The sequence below is a fragment of the Salvelinus namaycush genome, chromosome 22 (genome assembly GCF_016432855.1).
Source record: "Salvelinus namaycush isolate Seneca chromosome 22, SaNama_1.0, whole genome shotgun sequence".
Taxonomy (NCBI): domain Eukaryota; kingdom Metazoa; phylum Chordata; class Actinopteri; order Salmoniformes; family Salmonidae; genus Salvelinus; species Salvelinus namaycush.
The window spans coordinates 3,493,745-3,512,941 of NC_052328.1; the positions used below are offsets into that span (position 1 = coordinate 3,493,745).

At 41.2% G+C, this 19,197-nt stretch overlaps 1 protein-coding gene across 1 annotated transcript; it reads right to left on the bottom strand.

Annotated features, from left to right (window-relative positions):
• Positions 1-8,347: 8,347 nt before the first annotated feature.
• On the bottom strand, positions 8,348-10,084 carry LOC120017967 (NLR family CARD domain-containing protein 3-like; the record flags this gene model as incomplete). The annotated part of the gene is made up of 1 exon (XM_038960927.1): positions 8,348-10,084. A coding segment is annotated over one exon (1,737 nt), but the record flags the coding sequence as incomplete, so codon positions are not given.
• Positions 10,085-19,197: the final 9,113 nt, after the last annotated feature.

Here is a 19,197-nt window from a genome sequence, read left to right on the forward strand (position 1 = left end):
TGGCAGATGGGTGTTCTGATATGCTGAAAGACCAGGTGGTTCTAGTGTTAACATGACATCTGTAAGTGCATTCATCTTTAGATATCTGGGTGAGACAACCACATATCACAGTCAAATATACAGGATACCAACATTCCATTCCTGTTAAACAATGGATATATAGACATCTGGGTGAGACAACCACATATCACAGTCAAATATACAGGATACCAGCATTCCATTCCTGATAAACAATTGATATATAGATATCTGGGTGAGACAACCACATATCACAGTCAAATATACAGGATACCAACATTCCATTCCTGCTAAACAATGGATATATAGATATCTAGGCGGGACAACCACATATCACAGTGAGGTATACAGGATACAGACATTCCACTCCTGCTAAACAATGGATATATAGCATTTGCAAAAAACTTTTTTCATACACATCTAACATCTATTAATAATAAATATGAGATCAGTAATATTGAAGGTACCTATAAGCAATCATTTCTGATTAAAAAACTAATTTGAAAAAATTGTGGAAAGAAAGTTTTGGAAATAAACTTAATAAATTCTTAATAAGTTCATCTTACCTCGTAGCTTTGGTGTCATGTCCCCCAGAGAGATGCATTTTAGAGGCAGGGGCCCCGTCCTCTCTCTTCCCAGAGAGACTGTTCCCCATTTTAGAGCACTGACCCCTAAACAGAGATCCAACATGTTGGTTGTGGTTAACACAGTGACAACTAATTATTGAATGTCATTTGTTCTCTCTTATTCATTATCATAGAAATAAAACATTACTAACAGACACATCCAAACAGTGATTTAATGCAATTACTTTTTCTAGTCCAATGACTACTCAAAACACGCCCGTAAGGCCTGAAAACTAGCCCAAAATATTTGCCCTACATCTTTTTCTTTATTATTATAAATAAATATATATTTACATTCAGAGCGACACACATTATCCAGGGTCAATGCCCTGCTCAAGTGCACGTTGACAGATCTCACACCAAGCCAAAAAACGTGAACCCAAACCCTCCAAAATCCTCCCACAGTACCCCAATAGCTGTCCCTCAACCATTTGAGACCTCTCCCACAGTGCCCCCCTAGAAAAAAAAAGAAAAAATACAATTAACCTGTCTAGCCCCGCCCACATTCCACTGAAAAGGCAGCGCGCGAAATTCAAAAAATATTTTTCAGAAATATAAGTCCAATACAGCAAATGAAAGATAAACATCTTGTGAATCCAGCCAACATGTCCGATTTTTTAAATGTTTTACAGCGAAAACACCACGTATATTTATGTTAGCTCACCACCAAATACAAAAAAGCACAGACATTTCTTTCACAGCACAGGTAGCTTGCACAAAACCGACCAAATAGAGATAGAATTAGTCACTAACCAAGAAACAACTTCATCAGATGACAGTCTTATAACATGTTATACAATAAATCTATGTTTTGTTCGAAAAATTTGCATATTTCAGGTATAAATCATAGTTTTACATTGCAGCTACAATCACAAATAGCAACGAAGCAGCTAGAACAATTACAGAGACCAACGTGAAATACCTAAATACTCATCATAAAACATTTATGAAAAATACATGGTGTACAGCAAATGAAAGACAAACATCTTGTGAATCCAGCCAATATTTCAGATTTTTTAAGTGATTTACAGCGAAAACACAATATAGCATTATATTAGCTTACTACAATAGCCAACCACACAACCACATTCATTCAACGCAAAGGTAGCGATAGCGAAAAAAACAGCAAAAGATATAAATTTATTCACTAACCTTCACAATCTTCATCAGATGACAGTCCTATAACATCATATTACACAATACATATATGGTTTGTTCGAAAATGTGCATATTTAGAGCTGAAATCCGTGGTTATACATTGTGAAAACGTAGCAACTTTTTCCCAGAATGTCCGGATATATTTCTGACACTCACCTAATCTGACCAAATAACTTATCATAAACTTTACTACAAAATACATGTTGGACAGCAAATGAAAGATACACTAGTTCTTAATGCAACCGCTGTGTTAGATTTTTTTAAATAACTTTAGTACGACATACAGCTTACGTTATAGCAAGACAGCGCCCAAAATCAGGGCGGAAAATATTACTAAACATTTTCAACAGAAATACGAAATAACATCATAAATGGTTCCTACTTTTGTTGAGCTTCCATCAGAATCTTGTACAAGGGGTCCTTTGTCCAGAACAATCGTTGTTTGGTTTTAGAATGTCCTCTTATCCTGTCGAATTAGCAACCAAAACTAGTCAAGTGGCGCGAAGCTGTCCATCGTCACCAAACGCTGTCACGTTCCTGACCTTATTTTCCTTTGTTTAGCTTTGTTTAGTTGGTCAGGACGTGAGCTGGGTGGGCAGTCTATGTTATTTGTTTCTTGTTTAGGTTCATGGTTAATTAGCCTTATATGGTTCTCAATCAGGGGCAGGTGTTTGACGTTTCCTCTGATTGAGAACCATATTAAGGTAGGCTGTTCACACCGTTTGTTTGTGGGTGATTGTGGGTGTGACAACCTGCAAAGGGTCAAGTCATATTAAAACCACACTGCTATTCTTTGGTGGTGAAAATAGTGGCAGTATATTTGTTTCAAAATTTCCAGCTATATGAGTGTCTTGAAACCTGCCATATCTATTCATAAATGGATCTCATTATTTGTTTTACTCACTGCTTTAGCACAGTCTGCCAAACCGGATGTCTTAGCCGTGTCTGAATCCTGGCTTAGGAAAACCACCAAAAACCCTGAAATCTCCATCGCTAACTATAACATTTTCCGCCAAGATAGAACTGCCAAAGGGGGCGGTGATGCAATCAACTGCAAAGATAGCCTGCAGAGTTCTGTATTACTATCCAAGTCTGTACCCAAACAATTCAAGCTTCTACTTCTAAAAATTCACCTTTCCAGAAACAAGTCTCTCACTGTTGCCGCTTGCTATAGACCTCCCTCTGCCCCCAGCTGTGCCCTCGATACCATATGTGAATTGATTGCCCCCCATCTATCTTCTGAGCTCGTGATACTAGGTGACCTAAACTGGGACATGCTTAACACCCCGGCCATCCTACAATCTAAGCTTGATGCCCTCAATCTCACTCAAATTATCAATTAACCTACCAGGTACAACTCCAAATCCGTAAACATGGGCACCCTCATAGATGTCATCCTAACTAACTCACCCTCCAAATACACCTCTGCTGTTTTCAATCAAGATCTCAGCGATAACTGCCTCATTGCCTGCATCCGTAATGGGTCTGCGACCAAACGACCACCCCTCATCACTGTCAAACGCTCCCTAAAACACTTCTGCGAGCAGGCCTTTCTAATTTACCTGGTATCCTAGAATGACATTGACCTCATCCCGTCAGTAGATGATGCCTGGCTATTCTTTAAAAGTGCCTTCCTCACCATCTTAAATAAGCATGCCCCATTCAAAAATGTTAGAACTAGGAATAGATATAGTCCTTGGTTCAGTCCAGATCTGTCTGCCCTTGACCAGCACAAAAACATCCTGTGGCGTTCTGCATTAGCATCGAATAATTTGCATCCTGTAGTACTAACTCAAAAAGTTCTGGGACACTGTAAAGTCCATGGAGAATAAGAGCACCTCCTCCCAGCTGCCCACTGCTCTGAGGATAGGAAACACTGTCACCACCGATAAATCCACTATAATTGAGAATTTCAATAAGCATTTCTCTACGGCTGGCCATGCTTTCCACCTGGCTACCCCGGTCAACTGCCCGGCACCCTCCACAGCAACCCGCCAAAGCCCCCACCATTTCTCCTTCACCCAAATCCAGATAGCTGATGTTCTGAAAGAGCTGCAAAATCTGTACCCCTACAAATCAGCCAGGCTAGACAATCTGGACCCTCTCTTTCTAAAATGATCTGCCGAAATTGTTGCAACCCCTATTACTAGCATGTTCAACCTCTCTTTCATATCTTCTGAGATTCCCAAAGATTGGAAAGCTGCCGCGGTCATCCCCCTCTTCAAAGGGGGTGACACTCTAGACCCAAACTGCTACAGACCTATATCTATCCTACCCTGTCTTTCTAAGGTCTTCGAAAGCCAAGTTAACAAACAGATTACCAACCATTTCGAATCCCACCGTACCTTCTCCGCTATGCGATCTGGTTTCATAGCTGGTCATGGGTGCACCTCAGCCACGCTCAAGGTCCTAAACGACATCATAACCGCCATCGATAAGAGACATTACTGTGCAGCCGTTTTCATCGACCTGGCCAAGGCTTTCGACTCTGTCAAACACCACATTCTTATTGGCAGACTCGACAGCCTTAGTTTCTCAAATGACTGCCTCGCCTGGTTTACCAACTACTTCTCTGATAGAGTTCAGTGTGTCAAATCGGAGGGCCTGTTTTCCGGACCTCTGGCAGTCTCTATGGGGGTGCCACAGGATTCAATTCTCGGGTCGACTCTCTCCTCTGTATACATCAATGATATCGCTCTTGCTGCTGGTGATTCTCTGATCAACCACTATGCAGAAGACACCATTCCGTATACATCTAGCCCTTCTTTGGACACTGTGTTAACTAACCTCCAGACGAGCTTCAATGCCATACAACTCTCCTTCCGTGGCCTCCAACTGCTCTTAAACGCAAGTAAAACTAAATGCATGCTATTCAACCGATCACTGCCCGCACCTGCTCGGCCGTCCAGCATCATTACTCTGGACGGCTCTGACTTAGAATACGTGGACAACTACAAATACCTAGGTGTCTGGTTAGACTGTAAACTCTCCTTCCAGACTCACATTAAGCATCTCCAATCCAAAATTAAATCTAGAATCGGCTTCCTAAATCTTAACAAAGCATCCTTCACTCATGCTGCCAAACATACCCTCGTAAAACTGACCATCCTACCGATCCTCGACTTCGGTGATGTCATCTATAAAATAGCCTCCAACACTCTACTCAACAGACTGGATGCAGTCTATCACAGTGCCATCCGTTTTGTCACCAAAGCCCCATACACTACCCACCATTGCGACCTGTATACTCTCGTTGGTTGGCCCTCGCTTCATACTCGTCGCCAATCCCACTGGCTACAGGTTATCTACAAGTCTCTGCTAGGTAAAGCCCCGCCCTATCTCAGCTCACTAGTCACCATAGCAGCACCCACGCGTAGCACGCGCTCCAGCAGGTATATCTCACTGGTCACCCCCAAAGCCAATTCCTCCTTTGGTCGTCTTTCCTTCCAGTTCTCTGCCGCCAATGACTGGAACAAACTGCAAAAATCTCTGAAGCTGGAGACTCATATCTCCCTCACTAACTTTAAGCACCAGCTGTCAGAGCAGCTCACAGATCACTGCACCTGCACATAGTCCATCTGTAAACAGCCCATCTATCTACCTACCTCATCCCCATACTGTATTTATTTATTTATCTTGCTCCTTTGCACCCCAGTATCTCTACTTGCACACTCATCTTCTGTACATCTACCATTCCAGTGTTTAATTGCTATATTGTAATTACTTTGCCACAATGGCCTATTTATTGCCTTAACTCCCGTATCTTACCTCATTTGCACTCACTGTATATTGACTTTTTGTTTTCTTTTGTTTTACTGTATTATTGACTATGTTTTGTTTATTCCATGTGTAACTCTGTGTTGTTGTATGTGTCGAATTGCTATGCTTTATCTTGGCCAGGTCGCAGTTGCAAATGAGAACTTGTTCTCAACTAGCCTACCTGGTTAAATAAAGGTGAAATGAAAAAAATATATATATATATTAGAAATGACAAATTATCAAAGTATTGCTTGTAGAGAGAAAAACAAATATTTAAGTACTGACCAGACCAGATTAAAAAGCAGTATCAGTCAAAAGACAGACAGTGAGGTATCAGATTCTGATTGTATTGAGTATACAGTCCACACCATATCTATTTGATAGTGAAGCTAACATTTTAAATGTGGCTCTATACTCCAGCATTATTGATTTCAGACCAAATGTTTCATATGAGGTGACAGTATATAATGTCACCTTTTATTTGAGGATATTTTAACACATATCTGTTTCACCATTTTGAAATAACAGAACTTGATGTATCCAGTTTCTCCATTTGAAGAAGTTATAAGTATTCTGACAAATGTACTTCTAGAGTATTAAAGTAGTCAAAAGTTGAGAATTTGGTTGTAAACTCGTTGGTTGCATTTGCAGTTTGTTTTGGTTGTGTTTTGGGTTATGTTTTGGCCAATAATAACTCAATGGTGGATGATGACTGGAGTCATTTTATTTCTAAGTGAGTAGATAACATGTTTCTAAACACGACTAAACTAATCCTGATGATGCCATAACTAATTCAAATCATAAATCAATCATGAAAACTTTGATGTGAAAAAGTTACAGGGGCTACAACTGTCTTGTTTTGCACACTTTGTACAAAATAATAAAATGCAGTACTACCGGATATTTCTTAACGTAGCTCTTTATTAGCTAGCTATAACTGGCATGTTCACGTATCGCCAACCAGGATCAAACTGACCATGACCTAACCATTTGGGTGGTCTTAACCAATCATAGCACAGTATGATATGGCGGTAAAATGCATCCAATTACAATTCAGTATGTTTACACATATGAATATTACAACAACAAAACATGCTAACCTCTCACCATTACCAATAACAGAGACTACAACAAAACATGCTAACCTCTCACCATTACCAATAACAGAGACTACAACAAAACATGCTAACCTCTCACCACTACCAATAACAGAGGCTACAACAAAACATACTAACCTCTCACCATTACCAATAACAGAGGCTACAACAAAACATACTAACCTCTCACCATTACCAATAACAGAGGCTACAACAAAACATGCTAACCTCTCACCATTACCAGTAACAGAGGCTACAACAAAACATACTAACCTCTCACCATTACCAATAACAGAGGCTACAACAAAACATGCTAACCTCTCACCATTACCAATAACAGAGGCTACAACAAAACATACTAACCTCTCACCATTACCAATAACAGAGGCTACAACAAAACATGCTAACCTCTCACCATTACCAGTAACAGAGGCTACAACAAAACATACTAACCTCTCACCATTACCAATAACAGAGGCTACAACAAAACATGCTAACCTCTCACCATTACCGATAACAGAGACTACAACAAAACATGCTGACCTCTCACCATTACCAATAACAGAGGCTACAACAAAACATGCTAACCTCTCACCATTACCAATAACAGAGGCTACAACAAAACATGCTGACCTCTCACCATTACCAATAACAGAGGGGGAATGATCCTTGTGCCTCTGTAACTTTCTCATTCATCATCATTCAAGATTCTTTCATAATTATTCATAATCATGGTAGCATCCAAATTAATGTAGAAGTGTTCAGAAACATCTTCTATTCTTACTGACAATACAAGTGAAGATACTCTAAAATGACAGAACATTATTCACCATTCAGTTTCTACTAGGAAAAACATCATCCAAAACACAACCAAGACAAACTGCAAATGAATTCAACAAATGAATCGCAAGCTTGATGTAATCACTGCAAGCAAAGAATATTGGATTAAACAGAACATTTGACAAAATTAATTTGTCCAAAAAATTAAGACTAAACGGTAAAATATATATGTATGTATACCTTTAAATAAAAGGTGACATTCTGTACTGTTGCCTAATATGAGACATTCTATCTCAAATCCAAAATGCTGGAGCATAGCACCAAATTTAAAACTGTAAGCTTCACTGTCCAAACACATATGGTGTGGACTATGTGTGCCTGGTAAACACATGTGGATCTGATGAACAGTTATCACTTGTTGACCAACTACAGGAATACTGACCTCAGAGTCTCCAGTTTACAGTGGGGATTCCCCAGTCCAGCAGAGAGCAGCTTCACTCCTGAATCCTACAGGTCATTGTTACTCAGGTCCAGCTCTCTCAGGTGTGAGGGGTTTGACCTCAGAGCTGAGACCAGAGAGGCACAGCCTTCCTCTGTGACTCCACAGCCTGACAGCCTGACAAAGAGAACATCATGACTTCACAAACACATTGTTCATTTAACACCAGTAGTGTAGAAGGACAATGGCAGGTGCATTTGGATTTTCTCTCAAACAGCATACAGATTCAACTTCTGTCTCCTACATAGTCTCCTGGAATTGTATGGTCATAATGTTATACTAATGTGAACATCAATGCATTTATTCAATATGTTTTTCAATATAATATTATACACATATTATAATACATATTTTTCTAGAAACTGAATATTTCTTCCTGATGATTAGTTCTTATATGTCATTTTATTTACTCACAGAGCAACTCTGGAGGCTTTGACCACTGGCAGCAGCCTCAGAAGACCTTCCTCTGATCTGGAGTATTTCTTCAGGTCAAACACATCCAGCTCCTTTTCTGAAGTCAGCAACACAAAGACCAGAGCTGACCACTGTGCAGATGACAATTTGGCTTTTGCGAGACTTCCTGAGCTCAGGAAGCTTTGGATCTCCTCCACTAGAGAATGGTCATTCAGTTCATTCAGACAGTGGAACAGATTGATGGACCTCTCTGGAGAGGGATTCTCCCTGATCTTCTCCTTGATGTACTTGACTGTTTCTTCATGGCTCTGTGAGCTGCTTCTTGTCTTTGTCAGTAGACCTCGTAAGTGCTTCTGATTGGACTCCATTGAGAGGCCCAGAAGGAAGCGGAGGAACAGGTCCAGGTTTCCCGTCTCACTTTGTAAGGCTTTATCCACAGCACTCTTGTAGAAAGTAACTTCAGATTTGTCTTTTGTTTTCAGTTTGTCCATTAGATTGTCATTGTTGTTGATGAATGAGAGGAACACATATACCGCAGCCAGAAACTCCTGAATGCTCAGATGAACAAAGCAGTACACCTTGTCCTGGTACAGCCCACATTCCTCTTTAAAGAGCTGTGTGCACAATCCTGAGTACACTGAGGCTTCATTGACATCAATGCCAGCCTCTTTCAGGTCTTCTTCATAGAAAATAAGATTGCCATTCACAAGCTGTTGAAAAGCCAGTTTTCCCAGTGACAGAATGCTCTCTTTATTCCAGTGTGGACCTGTCTCTTCTTTCCCAAGATACTTTTCATTCTTCTGTTTGGTATGAAACACCACAAGGTGTGTGTACATCTCAGTCAGAGTCTTGGGCATCTCTTCTCGCTTATGTTTCAGCATGTGTTCAAGGACTATTGCAGAAATCCAACAGAAGACTGGAATGTGGCACATGATGTGGAGGCTCCTTGATGTCTTTATGTGTGAGATGATTCTGCTGGCCAGGTCCTCATCACTGAATCTCTTCCTGAAGTACTCCTCCTTCTGTGGGTCATTGAACCCTTGTACCTCTGTCACCTGGTCAACACACCCTGAAGGTATCTTATTGGCTGCTGCAGGTCGGGTAGTTATCCAGAGGAGAGCAGAAGGAAGCAGATTTCCCTTGATGAGATTTGTCAGCAGAACATCCACTGAAGTTGACTCTGTGACGTCACAACAGATCTTGTTCTTCTGGAAGTCTAGGGGCAGTCGGCACTCATCCAGACCATCAAAGATGAACAGAACTTTGTACTTGTCGAAGTTAGAGATTCTTGATAGTTTGGTTTCCATTGAGAAGTGATTAAGAAGTTCAATCAAAGTGTATTTGTCCTCTTTCCTCAAATTCAGCTCCCGGAAAGGGAATGAAAATACAAATTGGACATCCTGATTTGCTTTTCCTTCAGCCCAGTCCATAATGAACTTCTGCACAGAGACTGTTTTTCCAATGCCAGCGACTCCCTTTGTCAGCACAGTTCTGATAAGTTTGTCTTGTCCAGTTAAGGTTTTGAAGATGTCGTTACATTTGATTGCAGTCTCTGGTCTTGCTTGCTTCCTGGTTGTTGTCTCAATCTGTCTCAGCTCATGTTCATTATTGACCTCTCCTGTCCCACCCTCTGTGATGTAGAGCTCTGTGTAGATCTTATTGAGAAGTGTTGGGTTTCCTTGTTTAGCGATCCCCTCAAATACACATTGAAACTTCTTCTTTAGATTAGATTTGAGTTCACGTTGGCAAATCACAGCAAGCTCATCTGAATCTAGAAATAACATAGAGGATATTAATATTACGTCTGTTTTAATGCCTACAGTATTGTAGGACTGTTATATAGTTTTAAAATATAATTTATTCTCTTAACTGACTGTACAATGTGTAAATGTTTTCATAATGTATTACAGACTAGTGTGACCTCTCTCTCTCTCTCTCTCTCTCTCTCTCTCTCTCTCTCTCTCTCTCTCTCTCTCTCTCTCTCTCTCTCTCTCTCTCTCGCTCTCTCTCTCTCGCTCTCTCTCGCTCTCTCTCGCTCTCTCTCGCTCTCTCTCTCTCTCGCTCTCTCTCTCTAAATTAATCAACACAACACATCTCTGCTGCTACTTGATGAGGTGTTGTGTTAAATCTGCTACAATGTCATTGAGTTACACAGCTACTTTAGCTGTAATTTAGCTACAGCTTTTAAATGTTATAAAACAGCATTCAACATGAGGAAAACAGATCTTACAGTTCTCCAGTGTGTCAGCAAGCTCCTTCTGGTTCATTTTCCTCAGGACGTGCAGTGTGATCTTCAGAGCCCCCTCTCTGGCACTGCTCTCCTGCTTCTCATCCTCAGTGTCCACCACTTGCTTATCCTGCTTCTGACTCTCAAAGCCTTCTGGGAGTTCTGGACTAAGAATCCTCTTGAAAATCTTTAGCTCATTCTTCACAAATGTCAAAATATTCTCTTCAAGCAACTGAAATAAATCAAGTAAATATGTTAAGCAAGAGAAGAAATGCTTTCTCATCAACACATTAATGAATGATTGACAAATCAACTTTACTTGAGGTAAACAAAAAGAAATGTACATAACAGGACCACATACATTGAATATGGAGGCCAGGTCTGTTTGATGACTCTGGGAAGACGGAACACTGAGCATCTCTGACTCTGATCTCTCCTGTTGGTTTCTGTGGACAAAACATGAGATTACATCTCCTCATCCAGGGAGTGCACACACACACACACACACACACACACACACACACACACACACACACACACACACACACACACACACACACACACACACACACACACACACACACACACACACACACACACACACACACACACACACACACACACACACACACACACACACACACACACACACACGGAGGGAATGTTGTGTTTGTTTAATATTGTTTTAGGACTGTGAAAATGGACAAAAGGATTAGCCTATGGATTATGAAAACAATCTAATTAAATGGGAAAATGGGAGAGGAGAAATGACTGGAGACAGTGTTGTTTAACTCACTGACCATGACCCATGAGTTCTTCTTACCTTTGTTCAGTAGAAAAGTATCCCTCTCTAAACTGTATAGGTTTACCCATAGACCGGTCACTCTTCATGGACACACAACTGGGTACAGGGGAGGCTGGTCTCTCCTGCTTGATTGGGCTTCAACACAACAGAGACAAACATTACATCTCTCATCTACTCTGAGCTCAGATGGGGAAACAACAGTTTCATTCCAAAACGCTATATATATCCATTTTCAGAAATGTTCGTCAATTAGCTATTATTGTTTAAAGAAATTCTCAAATAAATGGTTGTGTTTTTTCACGATCTAATCATGGCATGGGGGTTGTTCAGACATGTCTTTGTTTATAATTGTTTATAATCTATCACTTCATTTCAGAGAGACAAATGTTTTTTTGCTAAATTCTATATGTCTGCCTCAATCTCAGAGAAATATGTAGTACTTCTAGGTTTTACACAGTCAAATGTTACAAATAAATACATTTTAATAAAGAACTGTACAAATTATACACTTGTGACATCAATATTTACATATTTTAAAATAATAATTCAATTCAGTAATATGAGATCTGTATGTATAACATTTACATTTGGCATTTTAGTCATTTAGCAGATGTTTTTCAGGGTCTGGTTTCCCAAAAGCATTTCAAGGCTCAGTTCATCATTAGAATCTTCGTATTATCATTGTTAAATCTCTGAGCTGTTTCATAAAAACATCGTTACTAACGTTGAAAACGCTCGTAATCTAACACCTGCCTCAGACCACTAGAACAGCTGAGTGTGTCATTAGTTGCTTTCTTGCCCTTCCGCGTGACTTTATACACAGAAGATCTCTGCTAAACTTAGAATCACATGGTTTATCCGTCTCTTTGTGATGGCCAATAATTTATCTCCATATATTTCATGATGTGTAGCCTAACACGATCACAATTATGTGCCAAATCTGTGATTTAGTGCATTTTTATTGGTTAGGCATTAGAATAAGCCGCATCAATATTTGTAGCCATAGGTGATAATATTTATCTCGATGCTGATCCGTCATCAGTATTGCGAAATAATTATTATGTTGAGGAAAGATTTGAATGGAGAAAACTGATCTGAGAGCAGCGTTCCCTGTCTTTCCGTCCTATCAAAATTGATACATGCTCCACCAGACGTGATACCTTGTAGTGCTGCTGATCCAGTTTCTACTGGTCTGCCTGAGGATATGGAACTCTGACCTGTTCACCAGACGTGATACCGTGTAGTGCTGCTGATCCAGTTTCTACTGGTCTGACTGAGGATATGAACTCTGACCTGTTCACCAGACGTGATACCCTGTAGTGCTACTGATCCAGTTTCTACTGGTCTGACTGAGGATATGGAACTCTGACCTGTTCACCAGACATGATACGTTGCCCTTATACCTTGTAAATTAAAAAAAGGAAATAGTAACACAAAATAACAATAATGAGACTATAAGGTGTACCAGTACTGAGTCAATGTGCAGGGTACCAGGTAGTTGTGGTAATAATGAGGCTATAAGGAGTACCAGTACTGAGTCAATGTGTAGGGCTACCAGGTAGTTAAGGTAATAATGAGACTATAAGGAGTACCAGTACTGAGTCAATGTGCAGGGGTTCCAGGTAGTTGCGGTAATAATGAGGCTATAAGGAGTATCAGTACTTCGTGGTTTTATGCTGCCATCTATTGGAAACATTTAGTAATTAAAAGTTATTAATTCATTACAGACATTGGTGAGGCAGCTGAGAATAAAGCGTATTTTTCTTGTTAATTCCTTAGATCAGTCTCAAACCTGCCCCACCTATCCCAATTTATGGACTTTCACAAAGAGGTTACTAGGTCACAGTTCAAAACACTAATAACAAAATAAAAACAGCAAAATGCTTAGACAGGTTTTATTAACAAAATAATCAAAATGCTATTTAGTACTATAATTGTATTTACTAACATAATATTATTACTAAAATAGTTTCTAAACGTGTTCTACGCCACACTACCCTAGAATTATGGTTAGGGTTAAGGTTTGCACACACTGTATATAGATTTTCTTTTCTATTGTATTATTGACTATGTTTTGTTTATTCCATGTGTAACTCTGTGTTGTTGTATGTGTCAAACTGCTGTGCTTTATCTTGGCCAGGTCACAGTTGTAAATGAGAACTTCTCAACTAGCCTACATGGCTAAATAAAGGTGAAATAAAAATAAAAATAAATAAGGCTAAGATAGGTAACACGTAGGGTTATGGGGTTAGGGGTTAAGGATAAAATTGATTATACATAGGGTAAGAGTTTCTGTATAGCACTTTGTGACATCTGCTGATGTAAAAAGGGCTTTATAAATACATTTGATTGATTGTTTGGTTTAGGGTTTTTAAGGCAAAAAACAGTATGCGTTTATAGCTCTCTTGTCCCCTCCCTGTGGCCTTCTGTGGGTACTACTTAAATCATTCACGACACCTGCTAGGCTCATAATCTGAGGTAGCAACTGAGTCAGATCTACAAATCAATGAGCTAGACCTATCCATTTGGTTTGCAACTCAGTGAACCTGCGCAGCATTCGCTCAATTCGATGCCTACAAACGAAGATTTTGATGCATATCAAATTACCCAGCAGCCATTCAGAAACAATATGTCGTCCAAAAAAAGTGTTATTTCTTAATTGAAACAAATATTATAGCTGTTTAAATCAGCCACATCTCGTAAAAGAGGGCAGAGACATATGTTTTGTTAAGGTTGTATACCTTTTTTCTGAGAAAATGAAATCAATCCTGAAAAAGCACTGGCATATTCTGCAATCAGACAAAACAATCACACACCTCTTCAAGGAACCCCCACTGGTGGTCTATAAGCGTGGTCACAATATTGGAGATATCTTGGTGAGATCTGACCTGCCCCCTGAGCCCCCTCAGACACTCTTGACACCCATTCCAAATGGGAACTACAAACGTGGCTCATGCGCACAGTGCAATAGCACTATAAAAACATCCTTCTTCAGACACCCACATACAGGTAGAAAAATCCCTGTTATAGGTATCATCTCATGCAAGACCAATGGAGTAATCTATCTCATCACCTGTTCATGTGGAAAAGCCTATGTAGGACAAACGAAAAGACAATTAAAACAACGCATAGCTGAACACCGCAGCTCAATCAGGTGTAAAGAACATTGACTATCCAGTAGCAGCTCACTTTGTTGAAGCTAACCATCCCATCTCCTCTCTCAAATACACAGGCATTGAGGATGTAGTTCTACCAAGGAGAGGAGTTAACATCGAGATCCTACTACTACAAAGGGAGACAGGATATCCTGTCTAAAAACATGGTCTGAATAATGACTTTGAACCTCATGAGGCCCTACGCTGGACGCCAGCTGCAATTGCCAAAGCCTGTAAGGATCTTTAACAAACGATAATCCAGGGCAAGGTTAGTTGTTGAATGCACCTTTGGGATTCTGGCAGCCCGGTGGAGAATGTATTGGAGAGTGCTTGGTCTCAGCCCCTCAAATGTCGATGCCTGCGTGAAGGCCACATGTGTTCTCTATAACTACCCGCGGAGGTCATTCCAGGAGCCGCTCCGGATGGAGATGGGCACGCCAAATGGTCACCTACCTGATGTCACCAGGGCAGGTGCCAACAACGCCCCCAGACAGGCACTCCAGGTGAGGGAGAAGCTGACCACCTACTTCTCATCGCCAGCAGGTGAAGTCCCATGGCAGTATGCCGTGGAGTGAAACTGCTCTTTTAAGAGCCCCGTAACACAAAGGTTATTTTAAGAGCCATCCACCGTTGTCCATAAAGTTGCATTTCCCCCCCAGATTACTTTATGTATCATTGTCTCTCTTCATTTGGAAGTTATATTGAAGTGAAATTTGGGAGTAAAGACCACACCTTAAAACCCCTTCCCTCTCCCATTAACGTCAGTATTATACACACCTGGCATGGTACATCAGGTGAGCAGGAGCACTTATTAAGGTTATACGACATACAGTTAAGTATGATAACAAAGGGAAAGGGTAACCATGTTCACTGGCCTGACAAAAAACAGGTGGTAAAAAAACGAATTAGGAAGAGAATGTTTTTACTTTCATCAAGAAATAAGCAGATTAAGTCTAAATTAGATATTAATAAACAACTGAAACAACTGACTATGAAAACATTATTTAATTAGTATTCAAGTACAGGAAAGAACATGACAGGTATGTGTGTTGTAAAAATGTTTAAAAAATATATATAACTATTAAAAGAGGTGTGTATGTGCGTGTAAAAAATAATTAAAATGAATGTGTGGCCTGTAATCTGTAAGAGAACAACAAGAGCATGTATTTTTGGCACAACTGCAGACCGATACAGGGACAACTCATAAAGCCTAGACGTAGTAGGGGAACTTCAGACATGGCCATAGAGAGAGAAGGCAGGGCACTGGAGATCTGAGGGACAGAGAGGAGTGGAGAAGAGGTGTATGTGTCTCTGTCTCTGGAAAAAATAAAATAATGTGTAACCATAACACAGCTAAACAAACAAATGGCCCTTGGACGTCATGGACCAGTCGATGGAACATAACTTCACAAACAGTTTCAACACTCTGGTTTTCAAGTGGTTTTAAATGAAAGAAATATATTCACCTTTAGTCTCGTAAGAGACCAACAAGAGCATCTGTGAATTCTCCGGTGTGTGAGTTTCAATTCTGTCAATTCAGAAATCTATGTAACACTAATAATGAATGCTATCCTAAGACTTTATAAACAAATGACTTTATGAATTGACTGAATTTAAAGGGAACTGACGTGTGTGTGAAAGGAAAGGTACAATGAGGGAGGTCAAAACAGCAACCAGACAACTCCTCTTCCTCTCCTCTTCCTGTCCTTCCTGTCCTCTCCTCTTCCTGTCCTTCCTGTCCTCTTCCTCTCCTCTTCCTGTCCTTCCTGTCCTCTTCCTGTCCTTCCTGTCCTCTTCCTGTCCTTCCTGTCCTCTTCCTCTCCTCTTCCTGTCCTTCCTGTGTTTCCTGTCCTCTTCCTCTCCTCTTCCTGTCCTTCCTGTCCTTCCTGTCCTCTTCCTGTCCTTCCTGTCCTCTTCCTGTCCTCTTCCTGTCCTTCCTGTCCTCTTCCTCTCCTCTTCCTGTCCTTCCTGTCCTCTTCCTCTCCTCTTCCTGTCCTTCCTGTCCATCCTGTCCTCTTCCTGTCCTCTTCCTGTCCTCTTCCTCTCCTCTTCCTGTCCTCTTCCTCTCCTCTTCCTGTCCTTCCTGTCCTTCCTGTCCTTCCTCTCCTCTTCCTGTCCTTCCTGTCCTCTTCCGGTCCTCTTCCTGTCCTTCCTGTCCTTCCTGTCCTCTTCCTGTCCTTCCTGTCCTCTTCCTGTCCTTCCTCTCCTCTTCCTGTCCTTCCTGTGAGCTGGTCGGCTAAATTGACTCCATCTATGTGTAACAGTATAACTTTAAACCGTCCCCTCGCCCCGACCCGGGCGCGAACCAGGGACCCTCTGCACACATCAACAACTGACACCCACGAAGCGTCGTTACCCATCGCTCCACAAAAGCCGCGGCCCTTGCAGAGCAAGGGGAAACCCTACTTCAGGTCTCAGAGCAAGTGACGTAACCGATTGAAATGCTATTAGCGCGTACCCGCTAACTAGCTAGCCATTTCACATCCGTTACACTCACCCCCCTTTCAACCTCCTCCTTTTCCGCAGCAACCAGTGATCCGGGTCAACAGCATCAATGTAACAGTATAACTTTAAACCGTCCCCTCGCCCCGACACGGGCGCGAACCAGGGACCTTCTGCACACATCAACAATGGTCGCCCACGAAGCGTCGTTACCCATCGCTCCACAAAAGCCGCGGCCCTTGCAGAGCAAGGGGAAACCCTACTTCAGGTCTCAGAGCAAGTGACGTAACCGATTGAAATGCTATTAGCGCGTACCCGCTAACTAGCTAGCCATTTCACATCCGTTACATATGGAAGGGAAGAGAAAAACAACACATACAAACATTACATAATATAACACCATAAAAGGTGAGATTTATGTTAACTAAATACTGCTTGTATAGTGTCGTTAGTGGCATAAATATTGGAACAGTGTGGTAAAGTTGGTAATACTTGCTGTTTACTCATGGAATGTGTATTTCAGATCAAAAGATGATTGTGACAGGCAAATATTTAGACAGCAAACTGTTGTTTTAGGATATTTTCTAACCCAGAAACAACAGCTATACATGTTCCTCATATTTATACTTTGATCTGAAATACCAATTAACCTACATGAGTATACTGTAAAAATGACCTACTTTACTTTACTGTCACAACACTTAATGACACTACCTGTGATGTGGAGAGAAAAAAAAACGTACCCTTGAACTTGTCATTGAAAAGCAGCTGATACATTTTAACCTTGACTGCTGCTTTTCTTTGCTGAGGCAGCCTCTTCAGTGTTGGCACCAGGCTCATGGCAAAGAGGGTCTCTTCATCCTCCTTCCTGTAAGCATCAGGTTGGGCTGCATCCCTCTCGACGGCTTGGAGGAGCCTCTGCTGAAATGAGTTGAGTGGATCTGGGGGCTGGTACCTCCGATGACGCCTGGTGTGACGTTGTTCCTCTTCGTTTCTCTCCACGGGCCACATGCTGTTCAACGAGGTCCTCAGTGGTCACTTCCGTGAGGTTCATAATAATCTCAGGTGGTCCTAGATCCAGAGGTGCTTCCTCCATTTCATAATCTTCCATGGCTGCACCGGTGGTGGTCATACTCGTGGATAATGTAGACGTTGTAGAGGGTCTTGATGCACCGGTGGGGACAACACTTGTGGATGACGTAGTAGAGGGTCTGGCTGTAAAATTGCCACTCATTGCCCTAGGTACAATAAATGTATCCAGAAAAGAAAGAATGTGGCAGAAGCGCCAAGGCTGCTGGCCTGAAGCTGCTGACCCAGACCTCTTCTCTTTCTCTGCCCTTCTCTCTCTCTGATACCTGTCCCTGAGTCCTATCCACTTCCCCCTACAGTCTTCTTCTACATAGACATGAACATGATAAGCCAAACCATTACCTAGCATAACTATAGTTATTAGATAGCTATCATGGACATGTCACCTACTGTACACATAGACACACACACACACACACACATCTGACCAAATTATCAGGGGTACAGTAGTATCTACCATTTCTATTACTATTTATCTAGCATACACACTCACACTCTTTCAAACATGATTATTTGGTAAAGTTATCAGGGGTAGTAACTAGCATAATTTATTTGACTATTTCTTTCACACACACACCTCATTGGCTAGGTTAGCAAGCTAGGTTAGCTAGCTAGCTAACGCTAACTAGCCACATCTAGCACAAGCTCACTACTAAACTGACCTGGCAATCCTACTATCGTGGACACTTGTCTCCAAGCAGCATTTTTTTGTGTTTATGTCCCTATAGCTGTCAGCAGTTGTGTCAGAAAGACACGGTTTTGAGGATACTGCGAAAATGATTCTCTCCTCCATGTGTCCAACCGCATGCAAGCATCTGCAAAAGGTACCTGCATCAGTATAGTTGCCTAGCTGCGCAAAATGTTACGCAGCAGTGATGCAAAGACACAGTCGGTGTGTTTGAAACGTTAGCATTTTGGTACACCAGAATTACATTCGTTTCCAATGAGACGCTCCGTTTGCTTTGCAGCATTGCGTTGCAGAGGCAGTTGCAGTGCGTTCGGTGTGGTGCATACGTTGGATTTATCGAACGTATGCGTCAAACTGTATGCGTTTATGGCTTGACAGAAATAGCAGCACAATACTATTGGCGTCGAACTGTTGGTGTGTTCGAAGCGTGACTGTCTACT